Here is a 24,061-nt window from a genome sequence, read left to right as displayed (position 1 = left end):
GCATCCACGGACACGCGCGCACACGGCATCCACGGACACGCGCGCACGGCATCCACGGACACGCGCGCACATGCACAGCATTCACAGATGCAAGTGGCAGAATCTAGTTTCTCTGTGACTCTTTCCAGTTCTTAGAGAAGAGGACCCTTGGGGCGCCTGGGTGGCTCAGTCGATTAAGTGTCTGCCTTCGGTTCAGGTCATGATCCCGGGGTCCTGGGATCGAGTCCCGCGTGTCGGGCTCCCTCTGCCTCTACCCCTCCTCGTTTGTGCTCTCTCTTGCTTTCTCTCAATAAATAAATAAAAAATCTTAAAAAAAAAAGAAGAGGACCCCTCTTGGATCCTGTTTGCCATCAGGTGCAGAAAGCGGCTCGGGAATGGGCCTCGAGGCTCTGGTTCTCGGTAATACCAGGGAGGTCAGGTGGCTCTGACCTCCTGGACCCTTCGGCAGGGCTGAGGTCAGAGACGGCGATGACCGATGAAGGTTTCCGCCAACGGCTGGACCACTCCCCAGAGCAGGCTGAACCCTCAGTGATTTGACTGACAGGCGATACCATCCCCATATTCACTGACTGCAAATGTGCCAGGGGCCTGAGCCAGAAGACCAAGGACCCAACGAGGCAGCCCCAGGGCTGCGGCCTGAGTCCCACGTGAAGGCCCGATGAAGCCAGGGCTCCTGTGGGGCCAGCAAGAAGCAGCCCTTCCGGTCCTAGCCGACTGGAGTCAGCACATGCAGGAGGGGACGAGACAGGGGGGCGTGACCTGGCATGGGGAACCGGAGAGCCCCTCCCCTTGTGAGCCCTGCCCCCACAAGGAAAGGACACGGGGTGGGGGTGGTGAACGCGCGAGGTGAAGGGAGAAAAGAAGGCGCAAGAGAAGCGCCAAGAGTAAAGCAAGAGAATATGCCTGAATAAAAAGATCTGGGACGGAGGGTTTCCCAGAAGGATGTAGAGACGGGGGCGAGCCAGGGCTACAGAGGGAAGGCCGGCTGGGGAGAAGGGGCTCGGGGGCGCTCTCAAGACACCTGACGGCCTCAGGAGCGGGTCTAGACCCTCCCCGACTCCAGTGGCAGGGGCGGGAAACAGAACTCCTCACTACTGTCTTTGGGCGGAGATTTAAAAAGGCTGTGCAATCATTAATTAGCGCAGAGCATCTGGCACAGAAGTGGGTGATGGGGAGTGGGGAGGACAGTCACAGGAGGGGGACAGGGCAGTCGGCGAACGGGCAGGAGGCCGGCTGTGCGGTTCTGCACAAAGGCGCTTGCCTTCACAGGGTCTCCGCTTCCCACCCGGCCATGAAGAATTAAACACATGCTCCCGCCCCTTGACTCAAACAGCACCTTCCTGAAAACCGCAACAACACGTTCCTGACATTGTCTCCTTAGCAACGGTTACCTAGTGCACTACCATTTTATTTTTTATTTTTTCAAAAGATTTTATTTGAGAGAGAGAGAGAGTGCAAGCAAGCAGGGGGAGGAGCAGAGGGAGAGGGACAAGCAGACTCCTCACTGAGCCCAGAGCCCGATGTGGGGCTCGAACTCACGACCCTGAGATCATAACCTGAGCCGAAATCAAGAGTTGAACGTTTAACTGATTGAGCCACCCAGGTGCCCCCCAATTTTATTTCTTACTTAATCCGCCTAGAATGGAAGCTCCAGGAAGGCAGAGTTCTGTGTGTTTTGTTCCCCACTGCAGCCTCGGTGCTTACAACACACCAGATGCTCAGAAATACCCATGGAATGAAAGAATGCACCTAGCCCCACGTAACTCCTAATGTATTCAGTTCCGTGCTGCCTGAGAGAATGCAGGGGGGTGCATCTCACAGAACTCAAGATAGAAAACCGTGCACATACCCTGCCTGCACCGCCATCGTCGTCAGGAGCAAGCGAGGATCTGGATGTCCCCAGTCTCGTTACGCAGACATGGAGACTGAGGATCATCTCATCAGAGCCGTTGTTATGGGCCAAACGTGTGTCCCTGCAAATTGCTGTGCTAAGCCCTGACCCCCAGTGTAGTAGAACATGGGCCTTTGGGAGGTAAAGAGGGTGGAATGAGGTCATGGAAGGCCCTCACGACATGGGATAGCGGGCCCCCCACCCTGGGTGTGCACATGCCGAGGACAGGCCGTGGGAGCACATGGTGAGCACACAGCCATCTGCAGGTCAGGAGAGGTCTTGCCAGAACCCAGATGCGTGCCACCCTGACCTTGGACTTCCAGCCTCCAGAACAGTGAGAAAATCACCACCCAGTCTATGGTATTTGTTACGGCAGCCTGAGCTGAGCAAGGCAGCTTTTACGTGACATCTTCGGGGTCCCTTGGTGTCAGCGTGAGAACCAGAACCCAGGGCTCCTGGCTCAGGCCGGGGTGTCTTTGCACACTGGTGTTAGCATGCTGGCCATTCTGGAAAGAACCACCCTGTGAGAAGCTGGAAAAATGGGCTCGGTGTCTCTTGCTCTGTCCAACCCCTTGGAGCTTCTCGCTCTGGGCCTGGAGCCCGCAGCTTCACCTACGAGTGGTGCAGAGGGGGCTCCTTCTACAAGGTGGGGAGAGGACGAAAGGCAAGCCCTGGCTCTGCTTTCACGCCCCCCCCCCACCCCGCCCCTGCCCGGATGCCGCCAGGTCATGAGGTTGCATAACACGTGGCACTTAGGAAAGATCAAGTCCACAGGAAGTGAGAAGTCGGACTCCCTGGCGCGTCACCGGTCGATAACGAGGGCTAAACTTAAATTCTAGGGGCAGTTTAGAGTAACACCCTTGCACATCTTTAAAACCCAAGCATGTCTGCATTAAACTTAAAAATCATGACTTTCAGGTAACCTCCTTCATCTCTGCCAAAAGTCTGCTTATCAAGTACAAAATGGATTGACTTAATATACTTCCCCAATGGCTCAGAAACCTTTGCATTTACCATCACAGTATTTATCAATCGTGAACGACTATCGGTCCACAGACGTGACTTAGATGTTTGGGCACACATGCTGGTGCGCACATGATTCTTGTTTGGGAAATTCGCCATCTTGAGGTGTTAGGGGCACGGTGTGCAACGTATAAGTAGAGAAGCACAAACGCACAGCCAACTATATACAGAAAGCACTGAGTCACACGTGCAGGCACCAGAAATCGGGGCTCTCTGGCAATGCTGAGATCAGTGGGTGTGCTGAGCTCTGAAAGGGACAGCGAGCGCGTGAATGTGCTTCTCTTCCTTGTCCTAGGTTCTCGCCCAGTCTGAACCATGAGCTGACCCAAACACAAGAGGACTCCTTATCAATGCAAATTCATTCGCCAGTCTAAGCTGGCTGGCAGAAAATTCTGCAGAGGTACAGCCAGTCTACCTGACTGCGAAATTCAAAACACACGAAGGAGCCCAGGACTTGCCATCTTAGCTCTGGGCCATTTCTTCACCATAAAAGCACCCAGCCCACCCCCAGGTGCAACATTCATTCGCTGAAGCCCTCCTGCCTTCTCCCAAAGTGACCTTGCTGCCTGGGGCACTACACACGGTTAATCTCACCCTTCCCCCAAAACAAGTAAGACTCACTTTCATACTCAAAGGACAACATCAAGAAAGTGAAGAGGCAGCACACACGATGGGAGAAAGAATTTGCAAGTCATATATCCGGGAAGGGACCTGTAACCAGAATATATACAAAACTCTTACAAACAACAATAAAAAAACCTTTTTTTAAATGGGCAAAAGATCTGAATAGACCATTCTCTAAAAAAGACATACAAATAGCCATAAGCACGTGAAAATATGCAATATTAGTCTTTCAGGAAACGCAACCCCCTGCTTGTGTTCCCTCTCTTGCTATCTCTGTCAAATAAATAAAATCTTAAAAAAAAATGAAATGCAAATCAAAACCACAATGAGACACCACCTCACTCCCACTAGGACAGCTAAAACCAAAATAATGGGAAACAACAAGTGTTGGTGGTGATGTGGAGAAACTGGAACCTCATAGGCTGCTGGTGAGGACGCGAAGTCACATGGCCGCCGCAAGCACGGTTCGGCGGCTCATCAGAACAGCACACAGACACACAGAGACACGCTCCATCAGCCCCATTCCCAGGTCTGACCCCGGGGAACTGAAAACATACATCGGACACACACGTGTACGTGGACATTCATGATAGCGTTAATCACAGTGTAGCCCCAAAGAGGAAACAACCCAAAGCCCATAGCAGGCACACTGAGGTGGTGTGTCCGGACCATGGGATGGACACCCCCAGGCAGCAAGCGCTGCCGCACACGTACCACACAAAGCACCAACGCGTGGCGCTCAGGGAGGAGCCAGGTGCCAAGACCACACGTTGTGGGGGTTCTGTTACATGTGAGACGTTCAGAAGAAGCACGTCCCTGGACACAGGGAAGACAGCAGGGGGCTCTCTGGGGCTGGGGGCAGGGGGGCAGGACAGGGGAATGACTGCTAACGAGCACGCGCTGCTTCCCAGGAAACTGGAGAATTCTGAGATAAGACTGGGTAATGGCCTCACAACTCAGCAAACCACCTAATGCGGATCCCATGGTCCGGTGGCTCTACAAAGCTGTAAAAAACACACGGCTTTTCTGGTTTTACTGAGTGGAGGAGAAGGCCTTCCCTAGGACGCTAATGGACACCTACCCATCATCCATTCAAAGGAAGTTGTTTCTCTAAGTGCTAGTTCAGGATTTTGGTCAAATCCCCTATGTCGAATCTGGAAAACAGCCTGCCTCACAGGACGGTTCTGAGCACCGCACAGCATTTGGTGCTGCCACCGTCTGGGCTCAGTGACTGCGCCAGGCCCCTCCGTGTCCCTCCCTCCCCGGCATTGCCTGTCGCCGACGCCCAAGAGCGGGTAGTGCCCCCCCAACCAGTCTGCTGCGCAAGGGCTCCCGCCTGTGGCAATCCTGCCGCTGACCCTGCCTCGCCGGCCGGCTCACCCCACTCCTACCACTGCCCCCAGGTGTGTGTTCAAGGTCACCCTCTGCCACGAGACTGTCTTGCCTCTTGCCTCACAGAAGGAACAAGAGCCCCTTCAATTTCCCTCCCGCAAGCTCCTCAGGGTATGCTCCTTTGCCTCTTCACCCCTTCCCCCTGCCCTGGCCCCACTCCCCTCTGCTTCCTTGGGAACCCCCCTAAGCCCCCACCATCCCTCCAGTTCCATGGCTCGACCCCTCAACCCAAATTTACCCAAATCCCTCTTGACCTGCGGAGAACTGCTTCCTGAGGCAGCAAGCTCCTCCAGTCCCACCAGCTGACCCCTTCCCCTTCGCCCACCCGACTTCTGGGAAGGGTCCAGGGCTCGTCTGCCCTGCTGGCTCACCTTTCACCTCCCATCCCTCTTCAACCCACTGCAGTTTGGCCTCTGCTCCCAGGACTCTGTTCTCAGTGAGATCACCGACCCCTCACCCTTGCAAGTCCCTCAGCCGGCAGGGCTTCTTCTGCAGATCTCGTCTGACCAGGCCCCACTCTCTCCCACCATGTAGGCCACTAACCCTGCCCTACACCCTCTTCGTAGGGACCCTGCCTGTTCTGGTGCCGTTAGCCAGCTCTGGAACACTGAAGACCCCACGTCCGCTTCAGCCCTTGGTCTCCCTTAAGTTCCCGACTCCCATTTGTAACTTTCAGGGGCGACACTCGACCTGCAGATACTCAGTCAATGCCCCGGAGACCTCCAGCCTCCTCCTGCACCCTCTGTCCCCCCAGGGCAGATACTCCCAGGGTGCCTGGAGTCCTCCTCTCTAACCGCTCGCCAGTTAAATAATAAATCCTGTCAATTCCATACTAATGTCTATTTCTCCTACACGAGATGGTGCAGCAAAGAAGAGCAGACCTACAGCTTTGGTGCCTGGACTCGGATCCTCCTGCCCTACCTCCCAGCTATGTGACCTTGACTCCCTACAGCTCCTTACCTTGGCTGTAACATGGAACACTAACGGCACCTAACTCATGGGGCTGTTACCATGTGGGCTGAGGGGGTTATTAGGTGCAAAGTGCTCAGAACAGCCCCTCACTCCTGGCTGGGTCAGCGATTTCGGCGCTGGGCCCTAACTCTCCCCACCCCTGCATCCAGCGTGTACGGCACGGCTGACCCTGAACAGCACGGGGAAACCGTGGGTTTGTTCGGGAAGTATACTACAGCACCGCAGGTGCGCGCTAAGTCTTCCTCGGGACTTTCAGTGTCTTCTCTCCAGCTCACTTTACTGGAGGAACACGGCGTATAACATAACAGACCCAACACATGTTTGTCGATGTTAAGTTGTCGGTGAGGCTTCTGGTGATCACTAGGCTACTGGTAGTTAAGTTCTGGGGAACCAGACGTTATAGGTGGGTTTCTAACTGCCTGGGGCAGGGTGGTAGGCACCCGACTCCTGTGCTGTTCAAGGGTCAACTGTATAGTCTGTTTAACGGCCTGTGAGCTACCGGAGGCAGGGACTGTCCCCTCTGTGTCTGCAGCCTGCAGGCCACCACCACTCTCTAGGGGCTCTGTGAGCAGAGGGCGCACCGCGGAGGGCCTTACCACACTCGGCACAGTAGATGCCCCCACGGGGAAAGAGGCACCGGTGGAAAACCCACCACCAGACTCCCGTTGGCTGCCAGCTGGGCTTCCCGTGATGCGACAGATGCACTCATTCGCTCGGTCGAGAGCACCAACTCAGCCCCCCCCTCCCCTACACCAGCTCTGTCGGTCCGCGTGCTCTGTGAGGGCTCGGTTCAGGAAGGGGAGAGACTCTTCTCGAAATGGTGGTAGGAAGAGGGAGGTCACGGCGGCCGAGGTCTCAGACACAAATGAGCAGTGTGGGCATCTGCAAGCTTTCTGTCACTGACGAAGCAGAAAAGGAGGAACCCGGGTCAGGTTCTCAGCCTGGGGTCAGCAGCACGTGCGTCTGCCGTCTGCCGGCTGCCGGGAGCCGGGAGCCACGGCCCATGCTGCCACTCACAGGCCGGCCTCCGCCCCTTGTGCTGGGGAGGGCACGCAACAGAACAGAGCTACTTCTCATGTTACTGGCTTTCAACTGTCTTCCTTTGTGAGCAAGCAAGGCTCCCCACTGCCGAAACGAGGAGTGCTGGTTTGGTTGGTGTTGCCTAAATCATCCCATTTAACCAACCAATAAAATACAAAATTCTCTACCAAAAAAAGTACCTACCACCATTTACTCCCTGGTGCCTGCAGACATCTTATCTGTAAAATGGGAACAATCCTGTATTATCTAAAGCATGACAACCGGGCTAAAGAGGAGCTACACCAATACACACGCAGCTCCCCCACGCCAGACCCTGGGAAATATGCCAGGGGTACGAGGTCGCGGGCATGCGCCCCCAAAATGCATGTGGTGGGAGAAGCGTAAACATCTCACGAGCTGTGGGGCGCCTGGTGGTGCAGTCAGTTAAGGGTCCAATTCTTGGGTTTTGGCTCAGGTCAAGATCTCAGGGTCCTGGGATCCAGCCCCAGCCACCTACCCCCCTCGGTCCAGGTCAGGTTCCGTGCTCAGTGGGAAGTCCGCATGGGATTCGCCCTCTCCCTCTGCCCCTCATGCACGTGCGTGCCCTCTCTCTCTCAAATAAATAAATCTTAATGAAAGCCCCAAAGATCTCAAGAGTTACTTGAGTATACAGAATAAGAGGATACATGCTACCGTGCGTTTAAACAAAACAGAGCCTTGCAGAAATGGGGCAACAGGGTCCAACTCACAGGGTTCTCCGAGGACGCAGCATCATTCAGGACTAAGACCACCATGTCCGGTACCCCTGCTTGCACTGCCCTTGGCCTCAGGTCAGGGAGGCTTCGGGCCAGAAGCATAGGCTGCTGCCACACCATGTGAGATTTTCAAAAACACAGAGAAAACAAGAGGAAGAACAAGAGCTATAGATAAAGATGTATTCTTTTCAGACTCTCAGTAATAATGAAGTAAACAACCAATCAGTACAGGGAGGTTTCACTATTTTCCCATCGACCATCTCTGAGTATTTGTTCCTTCGTCAATCACGGTGCCCGGGGCAGCAGGCCTATGACACCATCTCCCTGTCCCCGGCTCTGAACGGTCCTGCCTCTAAGCTCCAGACATGCTTGGATCACGAAGACGGTGGTCGATGCTCTGCTCACTTCTTCACATGTCTGCCTCCTCCCCCGCTCATGAGGGTGTCTGACACACAGATGTCTGATCCTACTGGAGAGAAGGACTTAATGATCTTCTTGCTTCTTATTTTTAAAGATTTCCTAGTGAGGGAGAACCCAACATCTACTCTACAGGTCTAGCAAAAAGTAGTAAAATCCTGACTTTCTCCAAAACTCAAAAGTACACACATTGGAAACGAAGAGGTAAACTGATTTAGAACCAGACAGGAAGATTCTAAAATCTTGGGGAATTAACAAAAAATGTACAAGAACTAAAAAGTAAATTTAGCAAGGCTGCAGGATCCGAGGTCAACATACAACAATCAGGGCGCCTGGGTGGCTCAGTCGTTAAGCATCTGCATTCAGCTCGGGTCATGATCCTAGGGTCCTGGGATCGGGTCCCACATCGGGCTCCCTGCTCCGCGGGAGGCCTGCTTCTCCCTCTCCCACTCTCCCTGCTTGTGTTCCCTCTCTCACTGTGTCTCTCTCTGTCAAATAAAATCTTAAAAAAAATACAACAATCAGTTGTGTCCACATGTATTCACAGAAATAACTGAAGAGTGGTTTGTAAAAACTGCTGTTTAAAATATGAAACATGGGGGGTACCTGGGGGGCGCCATCGGTTAAGCGTCCGACTCTTGGTTTCGGCTCAGCTCATGATCTCAGGGCCGTGAGATCGAGCTCCCCTTGGGCTCCATGCTCAGCGTGGGGTCTGCTTGAGATTCCCCCCTCCTTCTGCCCCTCCCCCTGCTCACGTGCACTTTCTCTCTAAAATAAATAAACAAATAAAATATGAAACCTTTAGGGACAAATCTGACCGAAGATGGAGAAAGACCGGTTCACTAGAAACTATGAAACAGTGCTGAGAGAAATGAACAACCTCCACGTGGGGAAACACATGCTCATCAGTACAAGATGGGGTAGCCTCAAATGATGGTGTTGAGTGAAAGAAGTCAGACAGGAAAAGGGGTCACAGTGTATGACACAGAATTACAGAAGATGTAAACCAATCTACAGTGAAAGGAACACCCCCGAAAGTTCCCCGGCGGGGGGGGCAAGAGAGAGACTAAAGGGACATTTGGGGGTGATCAGTCTATCCGTTATGTTGGCGGTCGTGACGATGTCACAGATATACACACCTGTCAAACCGCATCCGGGTACATACTCCACGTGTGTGCATTTTGACAGCGCATGAAATATACCTCAATAAAGCTACTGAAAGGGAAAAAACCAGCATTAAGGGAAACAAGTACTCTGCGCCCACAGCAGAAACTAAATTAAACATTGCCCTTCTCAATTAGAGAGATGCAGGCAGATGTTTTTTCCTGGTGATACAAGCCTGCCCCAGGACATTCTGTTCATTACCCAGGTCGCAGTGTTGCTAGATTGTAAGATGAGGCAATGGCCTTTGGATTTAAAACAGGGAAAATCACCATATGTACATACACTCTTGCATTCTACCTACTTGTATGTACACACGATTATTTAATTAATGCATGGGCAAGTCCCAAACACCCCTTCGGGGAGGCAGCACAAATAATCAGCAAAAACAGATAATCCAAAAAGCAATTTCATCTGCCTTTGTAATTTAATACACGGTTTTGTTTTGCAGGAGACATATTCTCAGGGACGTCAGGCTTTGACTACCACTGAGATGAACTGTCACCCCTCCTCCCATCGTACACTAGAGTGGGAGCTAAGGTGATCGCAGAGCAAGGATGAATTATGACGCTGACACGCATAAGGCAGCTGAGTTACGTGTCGACAGTGAGGGTGCAGAAGCACCCACACCTATCTGCCAGTATCACATACTTAAAGGTAACTGCCCACGTGCCCCCCACTCACCCTCCTGAGCTGCCCCAGAGCCTTTCTGGGTCTCCAAGTGCATGCACCTCAATGTGAAATGTATTCAGTCTGTTGATGCTCACATCAGAAAAGATAGAAAAAGCCAAAGATTTAAGGCTGAGACTCAGTGTTTAGAGTCTGATGAACCAGTCGCTCTGCAGGAAGGAGGGAGAGAGACAGGTATGACAGAGCACACAGTTCAGGCAGCGGACAACACCAGATGAGCACGTGGCCAGCAGCGGATGCTAGGGACCTCTACGGGGTGCTTTCAGGCGGGCGCTCCAGAGATGCACCCTTCCTAGCCTTCGGCCTCTATTAAGGCTTTATAAGTATGTGTTTGGGCCCAGCAAATGCTGAGCACTCCAACAAGAGAGAAGCATCACACACACGTCCTTGTTCTGTAACGCTCCTGATTCCATAAACGGACAATGACGCGTTTACAATCAAGTCAATGACCATCAAGGATATAAACTTCATTATCATCCAAACTGTACCCAACGTTAAGTCCTACCTGTGTGGTCACATGACAAGAGCATTAGGGAGACCACACCCTCTGGGAATTTTCAATCTGAGCAATAACGACGAGGTTTCCGGCAAGGACAGCAGCCCCAATAAAGGAAATCAACTGCTGGTTATCTACACCAAGAAGAGGGGCAAAGTGAAGCGTGGGAAAGAAAATGAGACTACGTTGGAAAGTCTTGCATTCCTGGTACAATTCTGATGCCAGGCAGTCCTGGGCACACTACCTACCTCATGTCGCCCTCTCCATGAGGACCCTGACCTCAGGGGGTTGTCATCACGATTAAATAAGACTAATGCACAAACGTTCATCAGAGTACGAGTGAATCCAATTCATCAACACAGAAAAGGATTATGCATCATGACCAGGTGGGATCTGTCCCAGGAATGCAAGGTTGGTTTGACAGAGACATTTCTCTAAAGAAGGTATGCAAGGGAGCAGTACGCACTGGCACAGCTGCTCAACGTCATTAGTCATTAAGGAGGCGCAAGGTCAGGGACCACGTGGCCCCATTACCTCCCTCAAGGCAACTGGAAGACACGCGATGGCGCAGCACAGGCCAGGGGTGGACGCTGGCAGAGAGGATGCCAAGCCCAGTGAGATGGACTGGGGTCTGGAGGAGGGGACAGAGCCTGGGGTTCCCGTTGGATCTGGGCTGCCAGTGGTTCTCTCGTCCTCCCCCCTCGCCCTGTCTCCTGCATGCCTTCCTGAAGCTGTGGGCACCTGGCTCCTGAGCTGGCTAGCCTCCTGCCCTGGCCAGTTGATTTTCCAATCCCGTAGCTTTCGTAGAAAACGCTCTCCACCTGATGATGAGGACAGACGGGGCAGCCATATGGACGAGCGGGTCCCCCAGGGAGGGAAGATCCCCCATTCGTGAGAAGACAGAGGAGTAAAGCTGAATCAGAAGGGAAGCAATTCCAACATGGGAAGGAGCTGTTCAAACAGTGTGTCCTGGGCCACCAGGTCCGAGGGGGGACAGGGGAGAGGGAAACCAGGTCAACCTCCCTCATCCACCCCAGGCTCCCATCACACGCCCACGGTGAGGTTAAAGTACATGACAGGTGGAGAGTGCTCCGCGGAGGGGAAGCACCCTACAGATGCTCAGGGCCGCAGGGTTATTATATTATGTGAGTTCTTAGCCTTTGCCTGCTTTGCATCCTGGTTCTTGCCACAGCAATCCTAATAAAGCTCACCAAGACAGGAAATGAAATGAAGCAGACTCTCGGGGAGGTGCCCTGATGACCGAGCACTGGTCTGGAGGCCGCGCGGGTCGCCAGCAGGTCAGACGCTGAGAGAGCATCCGTTTCGCATCTGCCAGGACTCTTCGCAGTTGAAGAAAGGAGCACTTCATGGTTACCGCGTTTGGAGATTCTTTTCTCTACCTCTCCAGCTACCTTCCCAACCCCCCACTCCTCTGTGCTTCTTACCCTATTAAGCACCATTCCTCAGACTGTTCTGGAACAAACACGTGCGCGCGCGTGCACACACACACACACACACACACACACACTCTGACCCCTGTTGGGAGCACACTTTTCCAAAGTAACTGAGCTCACAGGGCTCCCAAACAACTCAGTCTCTGGGGTAAATAACCAAAGCAGCAGCGGCAAGATCCCAGAGCGAAAACAAAGCTCAGAGTCCCAGATCAGCAAGATGACTGTTACAGAGAACGTGGGGACGTGCATCTCAGACACCAAATCCCACTCTCCCATTTTATGATGGAACTGAGGCCAGCGAGGGTAAGTTTGCATTCCTCAACAATAAAGAAACAGATAATCCAAACAAAAACGGGCAAGGGGTTTGAACAGACATTTGTCTAAAGAAGATATGCAAACAGCCAACAAGCACATGAAAAGACGCTCGACATGAGTTGTCACGGAGGAGACACCCGTGGAAATCACAGGGAGAACGCACCTCACGCCCGCGAGCACAGCCCCAGTCAAGACAGACATCAGCAAGCACTTGTGAGGACGCGGGGCTCCGAGGCTCGGAGATGCGCAGAGCGCACTGGTGGGAACAGAGAATGGTGCAGCCACTTTGCAAAGCAGTTTGGCAGTTCCTTAAAACATGGCATAGGGAGCTACAGTCGATCCAGCAATCCCTCCCCCACCCCCAGGTACAGACCCAAGAGGGATGAGAACATATGTCCCCACAAAAGCCTACACGTGATGTCCTCAGCGGCACTGCTCACACCAGTGGGAAGCGGGAGCAAGCCAGGTGCCCGCCAACGAAGAACGGACAGACAGGTGGCCTTCCCGCACGGCGGAGCACTTTCGACCACAAAAAGGAACAAACCGCTGACACACGCCAGGACGTGGATGAACCCTGAAAAGATCATGCCAAGGGAAAGAAGCCAGGCACAAAAGGCCGCAGACTGTAGGATTCCCTTTACAGGAAATGTCCAGAATAAATGAACCCACAGAAACAGAAAGCAGATTAATGGTTGCCTGGGGCTGAGGGGGGGGGCAGTGGGGAACGACCGCTGTGGGCACAAGGGTTCTTTGGGGTGATGAAAATTTTCCAAAATTAGCAAGGGCATATGCTAAACAACACTGAACTGTACACTCTAATGTGGTGAATTTTAGGTATGTGAATTATTCTCTATAAAGCTGCTAATGAAAAAATTGCCGGGGTGCCTGGCTCATGGCTGTTGGTAGAGCGTGTGACTCTTGATCTCAGGGTTGTAAGTCTGAGCCCCACGCTGGGTGTAGAGATGACTTAAAAATAAAATCTTTAAATAAAGATTGCATCCCTTCATTCAGGAAAACTCCCCCCTCCCCCCTGGGACACAGTCCCAGTACCACAGACACAGAGAAGCTCCTGAGCAGCTCGGAGGTGCCACACCATGTGGTCGAGCACAGAGTGACCTCTGAGGACACTGTGTTCTTCCCGTCACCCCCCCCAACCCACCTGGCCCCCACCCGCGTGCCATCCTCTTCTGGTCAGGAACCAAGCAGGAGGCAGAAGGAGGGTGGAGTTCCCTGCTTCCAGGACAGTCCCGAGTGGGCCACGGGCAGGGAGCGCTTACTGGGAAGAGCCTGGCTCCCTCCCAGGACGCGCATGCCCAGCAGGCCCACGGGTGAGAGAAATGGACAGTGCTCTGCTCTGCGGGGATGCTATGCTGGGCTCTAATGCCAGCTCCGTCCCTTACTAGTGCATAGACTCGGGTAAATCACTAAAGCCTCTCTGGGCTTGCTTCCCTGTCTGCAACGAGTGAATGCAAATCCCTGCCGGCGGCCCCCATGAGACGAGGGACAAAACCGCTCTACAAACGATGCATCATACTGCACAGAACAGAGGGGCACCATCCAGGCACTCCTTCCTGGGTCCCGAAACTTCCATCCCTCTCTCCATCACCCACGGCCTCCCTACTGGACACGCTGACCACTCTCTCAACTGATCTCTCATTTCGCCTTGACAGTTATGAACCCAGCTTTTACTAAATTCACTTACGTCTGCATCATAAATAACAAGCTACTTACTTGTCTGTCTTCCCCAACAGCCTCTAGTCCCAGCGTATGCCCAGTGCTGAGAACACTTCCTCACATTAATATGTATCTGATGAATGTGCTGAATACGTAAAAAATCCCCATGCCCCAAACCAAGCGCTGTGCAGTGTGATCTGACAGGGGAGGGTCTCTGCCCCCGTGCCCCATGCAGTCCTTTCTCACCCCGTCGGGTTCCAAGCTCAGAACTGGGGAGCGGCCAGAGCGGAAGCAGAAGCAGAGCCATCAGGCCCGGCCCACGCCCTGCTGGGAGAACCCGGACCTCCTCCGGCTTCCTGCCGTGCACTGGGATGATCCAGAGGCCTGGAGTGGGGTTTAGGAAACCCACAGGGACTGGCAGGTCGTGTCCCGCACCGACCGCGGCCCACTGACCCGTGCCTGCGCCTGCGCGGGCACCACCCGGGAGGTCATGAAAGATGCAGATGCTCGGGCCCAACCCCAGTCCAAGTTCACGGGCTCAGAAATGGTGGGTGTCAGGGGACGGGTCTCTAGCCCTCTGCTGCATGCCTCCCAGGGCAAGCTCCAGCTCAGGCAGCCGGGCCTGCCTTGGAAAAGTTAACTCAAAGTCCTACCAACAGGGACCAGGGGCTACGTCTTTCCTCCGCTTCTTCCTGAGCAAACTCTGTAGAAGTTCAGACTAGACTGTCTATCTCCATTGCTTCATCTCCTCTTCTCTGGCTCCTGCCCGAGTTCTCTCGCTCTCCTCCATGGCCCCCGGCTCCCCCCGTGGGGGCATCTGACGCTGCTGGCCTTCTGCCTCTGTGCCGCCCCCCTGCGAGCCTCTCCTGTGGGACCCCGCCCCTCTGTCTCACTGGGACGTGTGAGCACCCCATGTGTGCTTCTCCGCCCCGGCCCACCACGCCCAGCTGCCGGCTTGCACTGAGCACCTGCCCTTGGCTCTGCCCCAGAGGGGCGCGACCCATCCCTCTGGCGCTCATCGAGGGGGACCCCCCACCCCACACCCATGCCAAGAACAGGGGCGTCGTCCTCCCCCACAGAGCCACCTGCCCAGTCCCCCACCCGTCCTTCTCCACCTGCAGCGACGGCTCCCTGCCCCCACTGCCCCTCTCCACTGAAGCCGCAGGGACGCGGTTTTCCAAAGTGCATCCAATTGTGTCGCTCCCGACATCAGTCTGGGGATGGTGCTCCGTGGCCCTCAGGATAGAGTTCAAATGCCCTAACACAGGGTTCCACGGTCCCCAGGCCCCGGATCCTTCCTGTTGTCCAGGTTCACGGATCTACTGTTCTGTGGTCTCAGGACAGACCATGGCGACCCGCCACCCCACCGCATCATGCTGTCTCTAGCGGTCAGGCCTCTGATGCGTGCCCCCTCTGCCTGGACGGGCCCTCTCAAGCCCGGCTCTCAGTTTTAGACCTCCATTTAAAGTCCCTTCCTCCAGGAAACACTCCCCAGAGTCCCTCCCATGTGCTTCAGCTGGAGTCACAGAAGAGTTCAGGGTGCTGTCACGCCCCCAGCCACGGGCTCCTGGAGGGCACAGCATGCAGCTTACTCACATTGAACCCCGGGGCCTGAAGATTCACGAAGTCGACCACTTCTTAGCTGACAGATGGCACGGACACTCCTAAACCTCAGCCCTGTTGCTGTGAAGACACTGGAAGCCGAGTGGTTCCTGCCCCCAACCCCAGAGCCTGAGGAGAAAGGGTCTGCGGCTCAGTCTCATACAAGGTCCCATTCACAAAGCTACTTACTACACTCTCTCCACCACCTCCCCTAGAACAACAGTGGCCTTTCTCTGCAGGGCAGTCTGCTCTGGGAAATGAATGGGGCCAGCCTGGGGCAGGCGGGACAATAGCAGGGTGGGCCCAGTGCCGTCAGACCCCTGCGGGAAAAGGCAGCCCGGAAACCAGGCCGCCAAGGGGGAACTCTCCCGAGCTCTGAGCCACTGGAGGCCAGCAACCCCAACAAGGATGCTCTGTCCCTACAAGAAATACCAAGTGCCCAAGACCTAGAACCACTAAGAACAAGGGGAATTCTTGGTCTCCGTTCCTGGCAGCAATGTTTAGAGTTGCTTTCTTGAAACCCTTGGCTAGGCAGGCTGGGGACTGGACATGTCCGGAAGGAGCTGCAGGTGAAGGTAGCCAGCAGCAGGCAGGCTTGCGCTCTGCAAACTGACAGGGCACCGGGAAGCAATCCCGAAGGACGAACAGACATCGCTTCGAACCCTGGGCAACTGAAGGCACAATCACCAACACACGACATGGAAAGAACCAAAGGACACCAGCACTTACCACAGCGTACCAGGGGCGAGGCATTCTGCTCGAACCTCTACATAAATTATTCTACACACACCAAGAGAAGATAACAGAGTCCAACTTCTCTGTGTGTGCGCAAAAGGAATGCTCAATGACAGAAATGTCGCGGTCTGTGCTGTGAGCCAGCAAAGGTCTCCCTGCAGCAGTAAGGAGAAGGAGAACGCCCACGTACAGGTGCGGATGGAGGCGTGCGGGGCCCGGGAAGCCGGTGGGGGGCCCGGGGAGAAGACCTGCGACGGTCAGAGGGGGCTGAACAGAAGGGAGGAGCCACGAACCCCAGCTGTGGAGTCTGGGCCGGAAAGGAAAGACACTGAGGCTGTCGGGCAAGGGACGCTGTGAGGATGAGACCCCGCGCACCCCAGGGCCAGGTCCACCGGTCCCTAGTTTAGGGTGAGCCCAGGCCGGAGCCTCCAGCCCCAGGTGTTCCGTGGCAGCTGAGCAGAGCCCAGGCCAGGCTGGGTCCTCGCCCAAGCAACCGCCTTCCCAACACCCACCAAGTCAGGCACCACAGAATCCACGCAGCTAGTTAGTGGCCGAGCGGGGGCCCCACAAAGACCCTCTCACTCAAGATCCTGGACTCTGGAACTCTGGTCCTAGCACCCTGGGGCTTGGTGTGGGGGTTGCTCTGTGACCAGTTCATAGAGATCCACCAAACACCCGCCCACCTCCTCAGATCAGGACCAGTTTCCTAAGGGATCTCCCAGACCCAGCTCCTCTCCCCGCTCCCCTCAGGAGGGCTCCCTGAAGAACCACAACCACTTGGTGGAGGAGGCCCAACCGAAGGGTCGAAGGGACATACTAGTGGGGTAAGTCTCACTGGCTGTGCCATAGTCAGCCCACTGCTGGGCACCCATGGGAGGCGGGACTAACGGGCGGTGGTCTCTCTAGCAACAGCCCGACCCTTCTCCCAGCCTCAAAACCTAGGGAATCAAATTTGATTCAGACTTAACAGACCTTGTTGATTTTCCTTCCAAAATGTCTTTCAGATCCTGCCCCTCTTCAACATTACCTTTCGCCAAGACTGCTGCAAAACCTCCCCGGGGCCTCCTGGCCCCAGGCACTGTCCCATCTCTGAATCAGCGTCAGCATTCTCTCTGTGAACGCTGTTTTTGTTACCCTGGAACACAGGAGCCTCCCCAGCTCCCGACAACTTCATCCTCCCATCCTGTCCACCTCCACAGCCTACTCTGTCCTCTCCACAAAGACCAACAATCCTGCCATTCTGACCTTTGCCCAGGTTGTCCCCTTGTCTGAGGAGGCCCCCGCTTCTCTTCCCAATTTCTTTCTTTTTTTTAAAGATTTTATTTATTTGACGGAGACAGCGAGAGAGGGAACACAAGCAGGGGGAGTGGGAGAGGGAGAAGCAGGCCTCCCGCCGAGCAGGAGCCCGATGCGGGGCTCGATCCCAGGACCCTGGGACCATGACCTGAGCCGAAGGCAGACGCTTAACGACTGAGCCCCCCAGGCGCCCCTCTTCCTAATTTCTAACCACCCCCTCCTGGCTGCTCTCCTTGGCACCAACCTTCTGCTCTTCTCTAAATGTACCTTCTGGTACACATCGAGATTCAACAATTACGTACTATCCCTGCATTGTTTCCTGCTGTTTCACCAATAACCTTTCGCACCAAGAATGTAAGCGCCACATTCTTGCACATTATCTGCCAGAACACCGAGAACTGAGCGAGGCGAGCGGCTCGGTGATAAATGTTGGCTGTGCAGCAGACTGGCTGCAAGTTGCCCAGATCACGGGGAGGCGTCCCCTGGAAAGCTGCTGGAGCCACCAGGTCCCCTCTGTGACCGGAGGCCATGACCGGTGACCTTGGTCCCATCAGACCATTTTAGAGTAGCTGCACATAGTGGCGGAGGAAGTGCAGGAAGTCACCTGCTCTGACTTCTCAAAGCTCCTTCCTGGTGCATTCGTGCCTTAGTTTACCTTCCTTACAACGAGAAGGGAAATCCTGAAGAAGTCAGTAAAGATGACGGAGGGACACTTTAGGGCCTCCGCTGAAGTCAGGATTAAAAGAACGAAATGAGCTTCAATTGTAGCGGAGGCAAGTCTGAGACCCTGAAGGGGTCCTCGCCACATACCGCGTGGCACCGCCTCCGAGGGGCCACTGAGCACTGGACACATCTGCAACACAGATGAAAATGACCCCTCAGCCGTCATGTCCTCCGGGGTCGCACACCGAGCAAAGCCCTTTCAGCATCTGAGTCCCAGACCTTCAGAGGGCGGGCCGGGGAGCGCCCCCCAAAGCTTCCAAACTCCAACCCGTGCAGGTTAGGAGCTTCCAGGACTCCTTTGTCTTTATGCTAATTTGGGAGTTGGCTATTGCCCTTCATAGAATCTTCTATATTTTTGATGAAATCATACTGTCATTTAACTTTCCCTATTTTTTATGTATTCTTGTAAATGGATGGCAGGAACTCTGACCGTAGTCTGACAGATTAAAAAAAAAAAAGCTAAATAAATTTGTTAATCAAAGGGCGCTCTTTCAGAAATGTTTTTGAATATTTGAAGTTAAGCTTAGCCTGCTCCTGCCCATAATGGTGATTATGCATCAAAATCCACGCAAATCCACGGCCACCTCTCATCTCACCCCAGACAGGACAAGGGTAGTTCTGGAGAAGACTCAGCACTGCGGGGGGCTTATTATTTGTAGCTCTGAATGGGAGATCAACCCTCTAAACTCAGCTGAATGGGGATTCTAGGGCCCAGGGCTCAATAAGAACCTGCAACCAGGGGCGCCTGGGTGGCTCAGTTAAGCGTCTGCCTTCAGCTCAGGTCATGATCCCGGGGTCCTGGGATCGAGCCCCGCATCGGGCTCCCTGCTCAGCGGGAAGCCTGTTTCTCCCTCTCCCACTCCCCCTGCTTGTGTTCCCTCTCTCGCTGTGTCTCTCTCTGTCAAATAAATAAATAAAATCTTAAAAAAAAAACAAAAACAAAAACCTGCAACCAAGGTGGGAAGAGTTCCAGGAGCCACCCCCTCCCTTTCTAGATAAGCCCAGTCTGGGCTTCCAGCAAATCCTCTCTGCAGACCTTCCCTGAAACCCAAGGCTCATTCCTAGGACCTACGACCACCCTCCCTCCTTGCCCCCCCCGCAACCTCACCTAAGATTGCGCCTCTTCTAGAAAGGGGAAAGGTTACATTCAACCTCAGATTCCTGATAAGGACGGTTGCTGGGTCTGGATTTATTTTGAACTGGGAATGGCCAGAGATCACTAAACACATCCTCTCTATTCCTGTCTAAGGCAGCCAAGGTAACTGCAGCCTCTCCCATTCATCAAAATTCTTGGGAAGGCGCTTCTGTTTCTCATATTCTTCTAGGACCATCACCCAACGCTCCCTTCCAATCCCAGGCTCATCCCCACACAAAGCCTGTTCACTCTGGTCAAATGCTTCAGAACAATGCAACGATCCTTCAGTTACTCAAACTCTCTTTGGGGCTAGTTCAGAAGAAAGTGGTGCATGAGGCTAAACCAAACTCAGACGTTTACTGCCTGAAATTCACAGTTTTACAGCTTGGAAAGCAATTTGAAATATATGATCTTGGGGCGCCTGGGTGGCTCAGTTGCTAAGCATCTGCCTTCGGCTCAGGTCATGATCCCAGGGTCCTGGGATTGAGCCCCACATCAGGCTCCCTGCTCAGCAGGAAGCCTGCTTCTCCCTCTCCCACTCCCCCTGCTTGTATTCCCTCTCTTGCTGTCTCTCTGTCAAATAAATAAATAAAAAATCTTAAAAAAAAAAAGTAAGAAATATATGATCTTATTTGATTTGCTCCAACAGCCCCAGGAGATGCAACAAATGTTATAATCCTCAAATGACACTCAGCGTGAAAGTGTTTGTGAACCGGAAGGCCTTTCATATACAGGAACCCTTGCTTCGCCCTGGAGGAAATGAGTGGAGGAAATGAGAGGAGGTACGTGGCCTGCTCAAGGTCACGGAGTTAAGGGGAATGCCAGGGTTCAAACCAGGACCTCTTGGCTTAAATCTAGTGCTTCCTCATCTGGGCTGGCCCACAGGGCTATGGGACTCTGCACGGAGGACAGCGGTTTCATGGATGCAGACACCTAACCCACCTGACCGGCTTGGAACCATCTGCCATTGGAGATGAGGCAGTGGACAGAGACGGCTTAGCGAAACTCATCACCAGCCCCGCAGAAGTAACTCAGTGTCCTTATCTCTGCTTGCAGCATCAAACACGCTTTCAGAAACTCTTGAGAAGAACAGGTGTCCACGGACAATAAGCTGTCTGTGGACAAAACGGGCAGAGGCTGGAGCAGCTCCATGAGCCTGCGTGTCAGGGACGACCGATCAATACAGAAAGATCAAGATTCGTCACAAACACTTCTCGTTCCTTTGGACCCAGGTGTCAGTTCCCGAGAGGGGGTTAAAGACGCTTCTGAAGAAATATTCCAGAGGTTTACTTTGGGCCACAAGCCTTCTCTGTCACATGGCTCCTCCCTAGGGAATACACACCACCTCGGAAGCCTTCTCTGACCTTGCTCTGACTACGTGGGCAACCAACCCAGGAGTGCTGAAACACTCTGAAATGGAAGAATTTACACTTGCCGACACGCTCGCTCATCCCGCACTCACGTGTCCCGTACTGATGGAATGCTCACCACAGGCCCACTGCGGAGCAAAGGGGACACAGTCCCTGCTTTTCCAGGACTTACCGTCGAGTGTCACTGTTCCTCGGTCTTCTTCGGGAACCCTACCCTTCCCTCGCTCCCCAATTAGACTGTGCACCCATGGCAAGCAAGAGTCACGTACTCTGATCTTCTGAAACACTCGTTGGGCGCCTTCCACTAGACTCTCTACGCGGCACACTGATGGACTGTGTGAGAATCCCTGACTCCACAATCTGGAGCACGTCCTTCTGCTCAATCTCCTAAACTTAGGAGTTCTTTAAAATCCACAGAGTCTTAAACCTGAGATGTCAAAAGGTCCAGCAGAAGGAGCCTGCAGCCTAAGGGGTAAGATATCTAGAAGGGGACCTGAGCCTCTGATGGGGCAGAGGCAGGGAACCCTCCCAGTGTGCAAAGTTACATTACCCCACAGGAGAAATGGGTGCTTTACTACAGAAATGACGGCGCCGGCCCCAAGACTGTTGAAAACATAAGTCGGCCCCAAGACTGTTGAAAACATAAGTGCAAATGGAATACCGGAGAACATCTTATCCTACTGTCAAAAGGAGACATGGAAACCACAGTCCACAGGACCAACACACAAACCCAGTTAGCCAGCGTGGGGCAAGCAAAAGAGCCTGGGTTAGAAGACGTGCATTTGGGCTCAGATTCTGCCACTAGTCCAGCAAGATGGCACCGGGCAAGCCAGGTGTCCTCCCTGGGCCCCAAGGACCCCCACTGTACAACGCGAATAATAACCTCCACCTTGTCTGCCTCACAGAAACGCTGTGAGGCTCAGATGAGACCTGTTCTATGAAAGCAAGCACTTGGGGTCACGTCCCACGCCATCCGCATCCGCACAGACGGTGAGGACATACGAGCTCCCAGAGGAGCATCTCGCATCAGCTCCGAGCCCTCATGGCCTCCTCCTTGCACCCCCAAACCTGGGTTTCCATCTGCTCACATCCCTGATTTCAGAGAAATCACTCACCATCCACATCTCACAAAAGGCAGGTGCGCTAATTCCCAAACTCCAGCACGACGAAAAGAGAAGGTGGCCACGTAACCACGTCACCTCCCTACCTTGACGCACCTCGGGCCTCCCTTTACAAGGTGCGAACTGCAGGGAGGCCAAAGGCAAGGGGAAGGGACACACACTTTATGCCCTTTGTGGCCGGCTGCCTTCACCCCACTGCCAAGTCAGGGCCCAGGTGGAGGGCTGCTGAACCGATCTGAACAGGACTCGGAGGCCATACAGAGACCAGTGTTTGGGAGGGATTATATTTACGTCACATTCCACAGCCAAAAAGAAATTACCACTAGCACGGATGATCAAAGGTTAACTGGCATGGAGAGACCACGGCTCTCCGCTCTTCCCCGCCTCTCCAGCAACACTGTCCAGTGCTTTCATTTGCTTGCTCAGTCCTCCAACCACCCATCCACCCAGTTAGGATGTGTGCAGCCCCCTCAAAACAACCCTCTCTAAGATTCTTAAGGAGTAAGGGTTGGGGGGGGGGTTGGGGAGGCAGACACCTCATAAGGTTGTAAACTGCAGCCCCCGTGATCCAGAGGCCGGTGAGGGGGCTGGATCCTGGGCTCGGACTCCAAGGACCAGCGACTCTGCCCATCCGGCCTGAGAGCCCAAAACGACTCTCTCTAGCTCTAGGCAGAGGGAAGGCCCATCTTGCAGAGTCAAGCTTATTAAGGATGGCTTGGAAGATTAAACCTTAGTGCATCCGCCGGTCAGCAGGTCTCAAGTTAAACCCTAAGCTTGGAGAAGAAGAAATTCTAATGCGACCTGTGCATTTTGGAGCCATTATCAGTCACTGGCAAAAATCTAGACCTGTATGGGTGCAAAGGGTGCTTGTGTCCCATCAGTCAGGCCAAGAAAATGGAATCCACCCCATCACCAAGCCCCACCACTCTGTAGCAACCAGCCGGTGGAGGCCCACGCCCCTCCCAGGGCCCTTCCCCCAGTAGCTCAACACCTAAAGCCAGTCCCAAACCACCCTGGGGACTCACGTGACCAGGCTTGTGCCGCCTCCCGCCCCCTAAACTTGCAAGTTAGGGGCCCAAATTCAGCCTGTAGCTGGGCAAAAGTCAAAAGACTGAGGGGGGCACTTCCCCCATCTCTCCTCTCCTGGCTTCACTGTTTATTGCTCGTCTTTAAAAAAGCACCGAATCAGGACAGGGACACACACAGAGGACACATAAACACACAGGCCGGCACAGTCCCCAGAGACCCGTGCTGGCACCCCGACCCTTCCTTTGCAACCTTTTACTGAAATGCACCACCCTCCCTCCCGGTCTTTGGTTAAGAAGGTGTTGGAAAGCACATTATTAGCAGACCTACCTGTCTATGCTCTGGGGTAACCTCACACTCATGGTTTCTCAGTGTCTTCGCGGAGCTAGGATCCTGCAGTTTTGATGTCTTGATCGGGGCTGAGTCGGCTGCAATTTTTAAGAAAGGTGGGAGGAGGGCCTCCCAACCTCACGGTCGGATGCTCCGATGCTCGAATGCTCTCTGCTGGCTCTCAGGACCCTGGGAACTCAGGCTCCGTTCTACTTGTACCAGCGAGCATGGTGTCCGTTCTCATCCCCCCGCCCCTCCCCCGTCGGGGAAAAAAACCGAAAGAAAAAGAAGAAAAACTATGACCTTCTTAGAAACCCAAAACCCAACCACAAATCTCTTCAAGGTTAGCGCTATAGGCTAAGACATGAATCACAGAAAGAATGTGCCTTCAAAACATCAGTCTTCACTGCAAACTACAGATGAAGCCCATGCTCGAGACGCCGTTCCCGCAGCTGTCCTCCCGCAGGCGGGCGCCCGGGGGCCGGCGGGGCCGTGCCGGGTCCCCCCGCGCTCAGCACGACCGCGACGCCGACGCCAGGGCAGGGGCCGCGGAGGGCCGGTCCGAACCGGCACCGGGGGAGGCCCCGGGCCGCGCGCTCGGCGGGGAAATAAATGAAAGCATACAACGGGACGTGCACCGCGGCACCCCTTCAAGTCCGGGGCGGCCCTGCGACCACGGTTATGGAGCTCCTTAAAAAACAACAACAAAAACAGCTTTTACGTGAAAGGTCTGGAAACCCTTCACTGAGCCGACGGCACCGAGCAGGAGCGCGGCGCCCCCGCCTCACGCCCGCCGGGCCCCCGGCCTCTCCGCGCCCCGCGCCCGCCGCCCGCCGCCC

At 54.2% G+C, this 24,061-nt stretch overlaps 1 protein-coding gene across 5 annotated transcripts in view; it reads right to left on the bottom strand.

The window, feature by feature from the left end:
• The window catches only part of ARHGEF11 (Rho guanine nucleotide exchange factor 11), an 82,356-nt gene extending 58,301 nt beyond the window's left edge, over window positions 1–24,055 (bottom strand). For all 5 annotated transcript variants that reach the window (XM_073888614.1, XM_073888616.1, XM_073888615.1 and 2 more), the window contains exon 1: window positions 23,223–24,055. In XM_073888614.1, coding sequence (XP_073744715.1) covers window positions 23,223–23,254 — 32 coding nt within the window. In that variant the 5' untranslated portion in view covers window positions 23,255–24,055. The remainder of the gene's footprint in view (window positions 1–23,222) is intronic.
• Window positions 24,056–24,061: the final 6 nt, after the last annotated feature.

The sequence above is a fragment of the Callorhinus ursinus genome, unplaced genomic scaffold (genome assembly GCF_003265705.2).
Source record: "Callorhinus ursinus isolate GAN/ISIS: 27379988/994484 unplaced genomic scaffold, GSC_fseal_2.0 scaffold92, whole genome shotgun sequence".
NCBI lineage: Eukaryota > Metazoa > Chordata > Mammalia > Carnivora > Otariidae > Callorhinus > Callorhinus ursinus.
The sequence above is the reverse complement of the archived record's forward strand: the minus strand, read 5'-3'. Positions and strand labels throughout refer to the sequence as shown.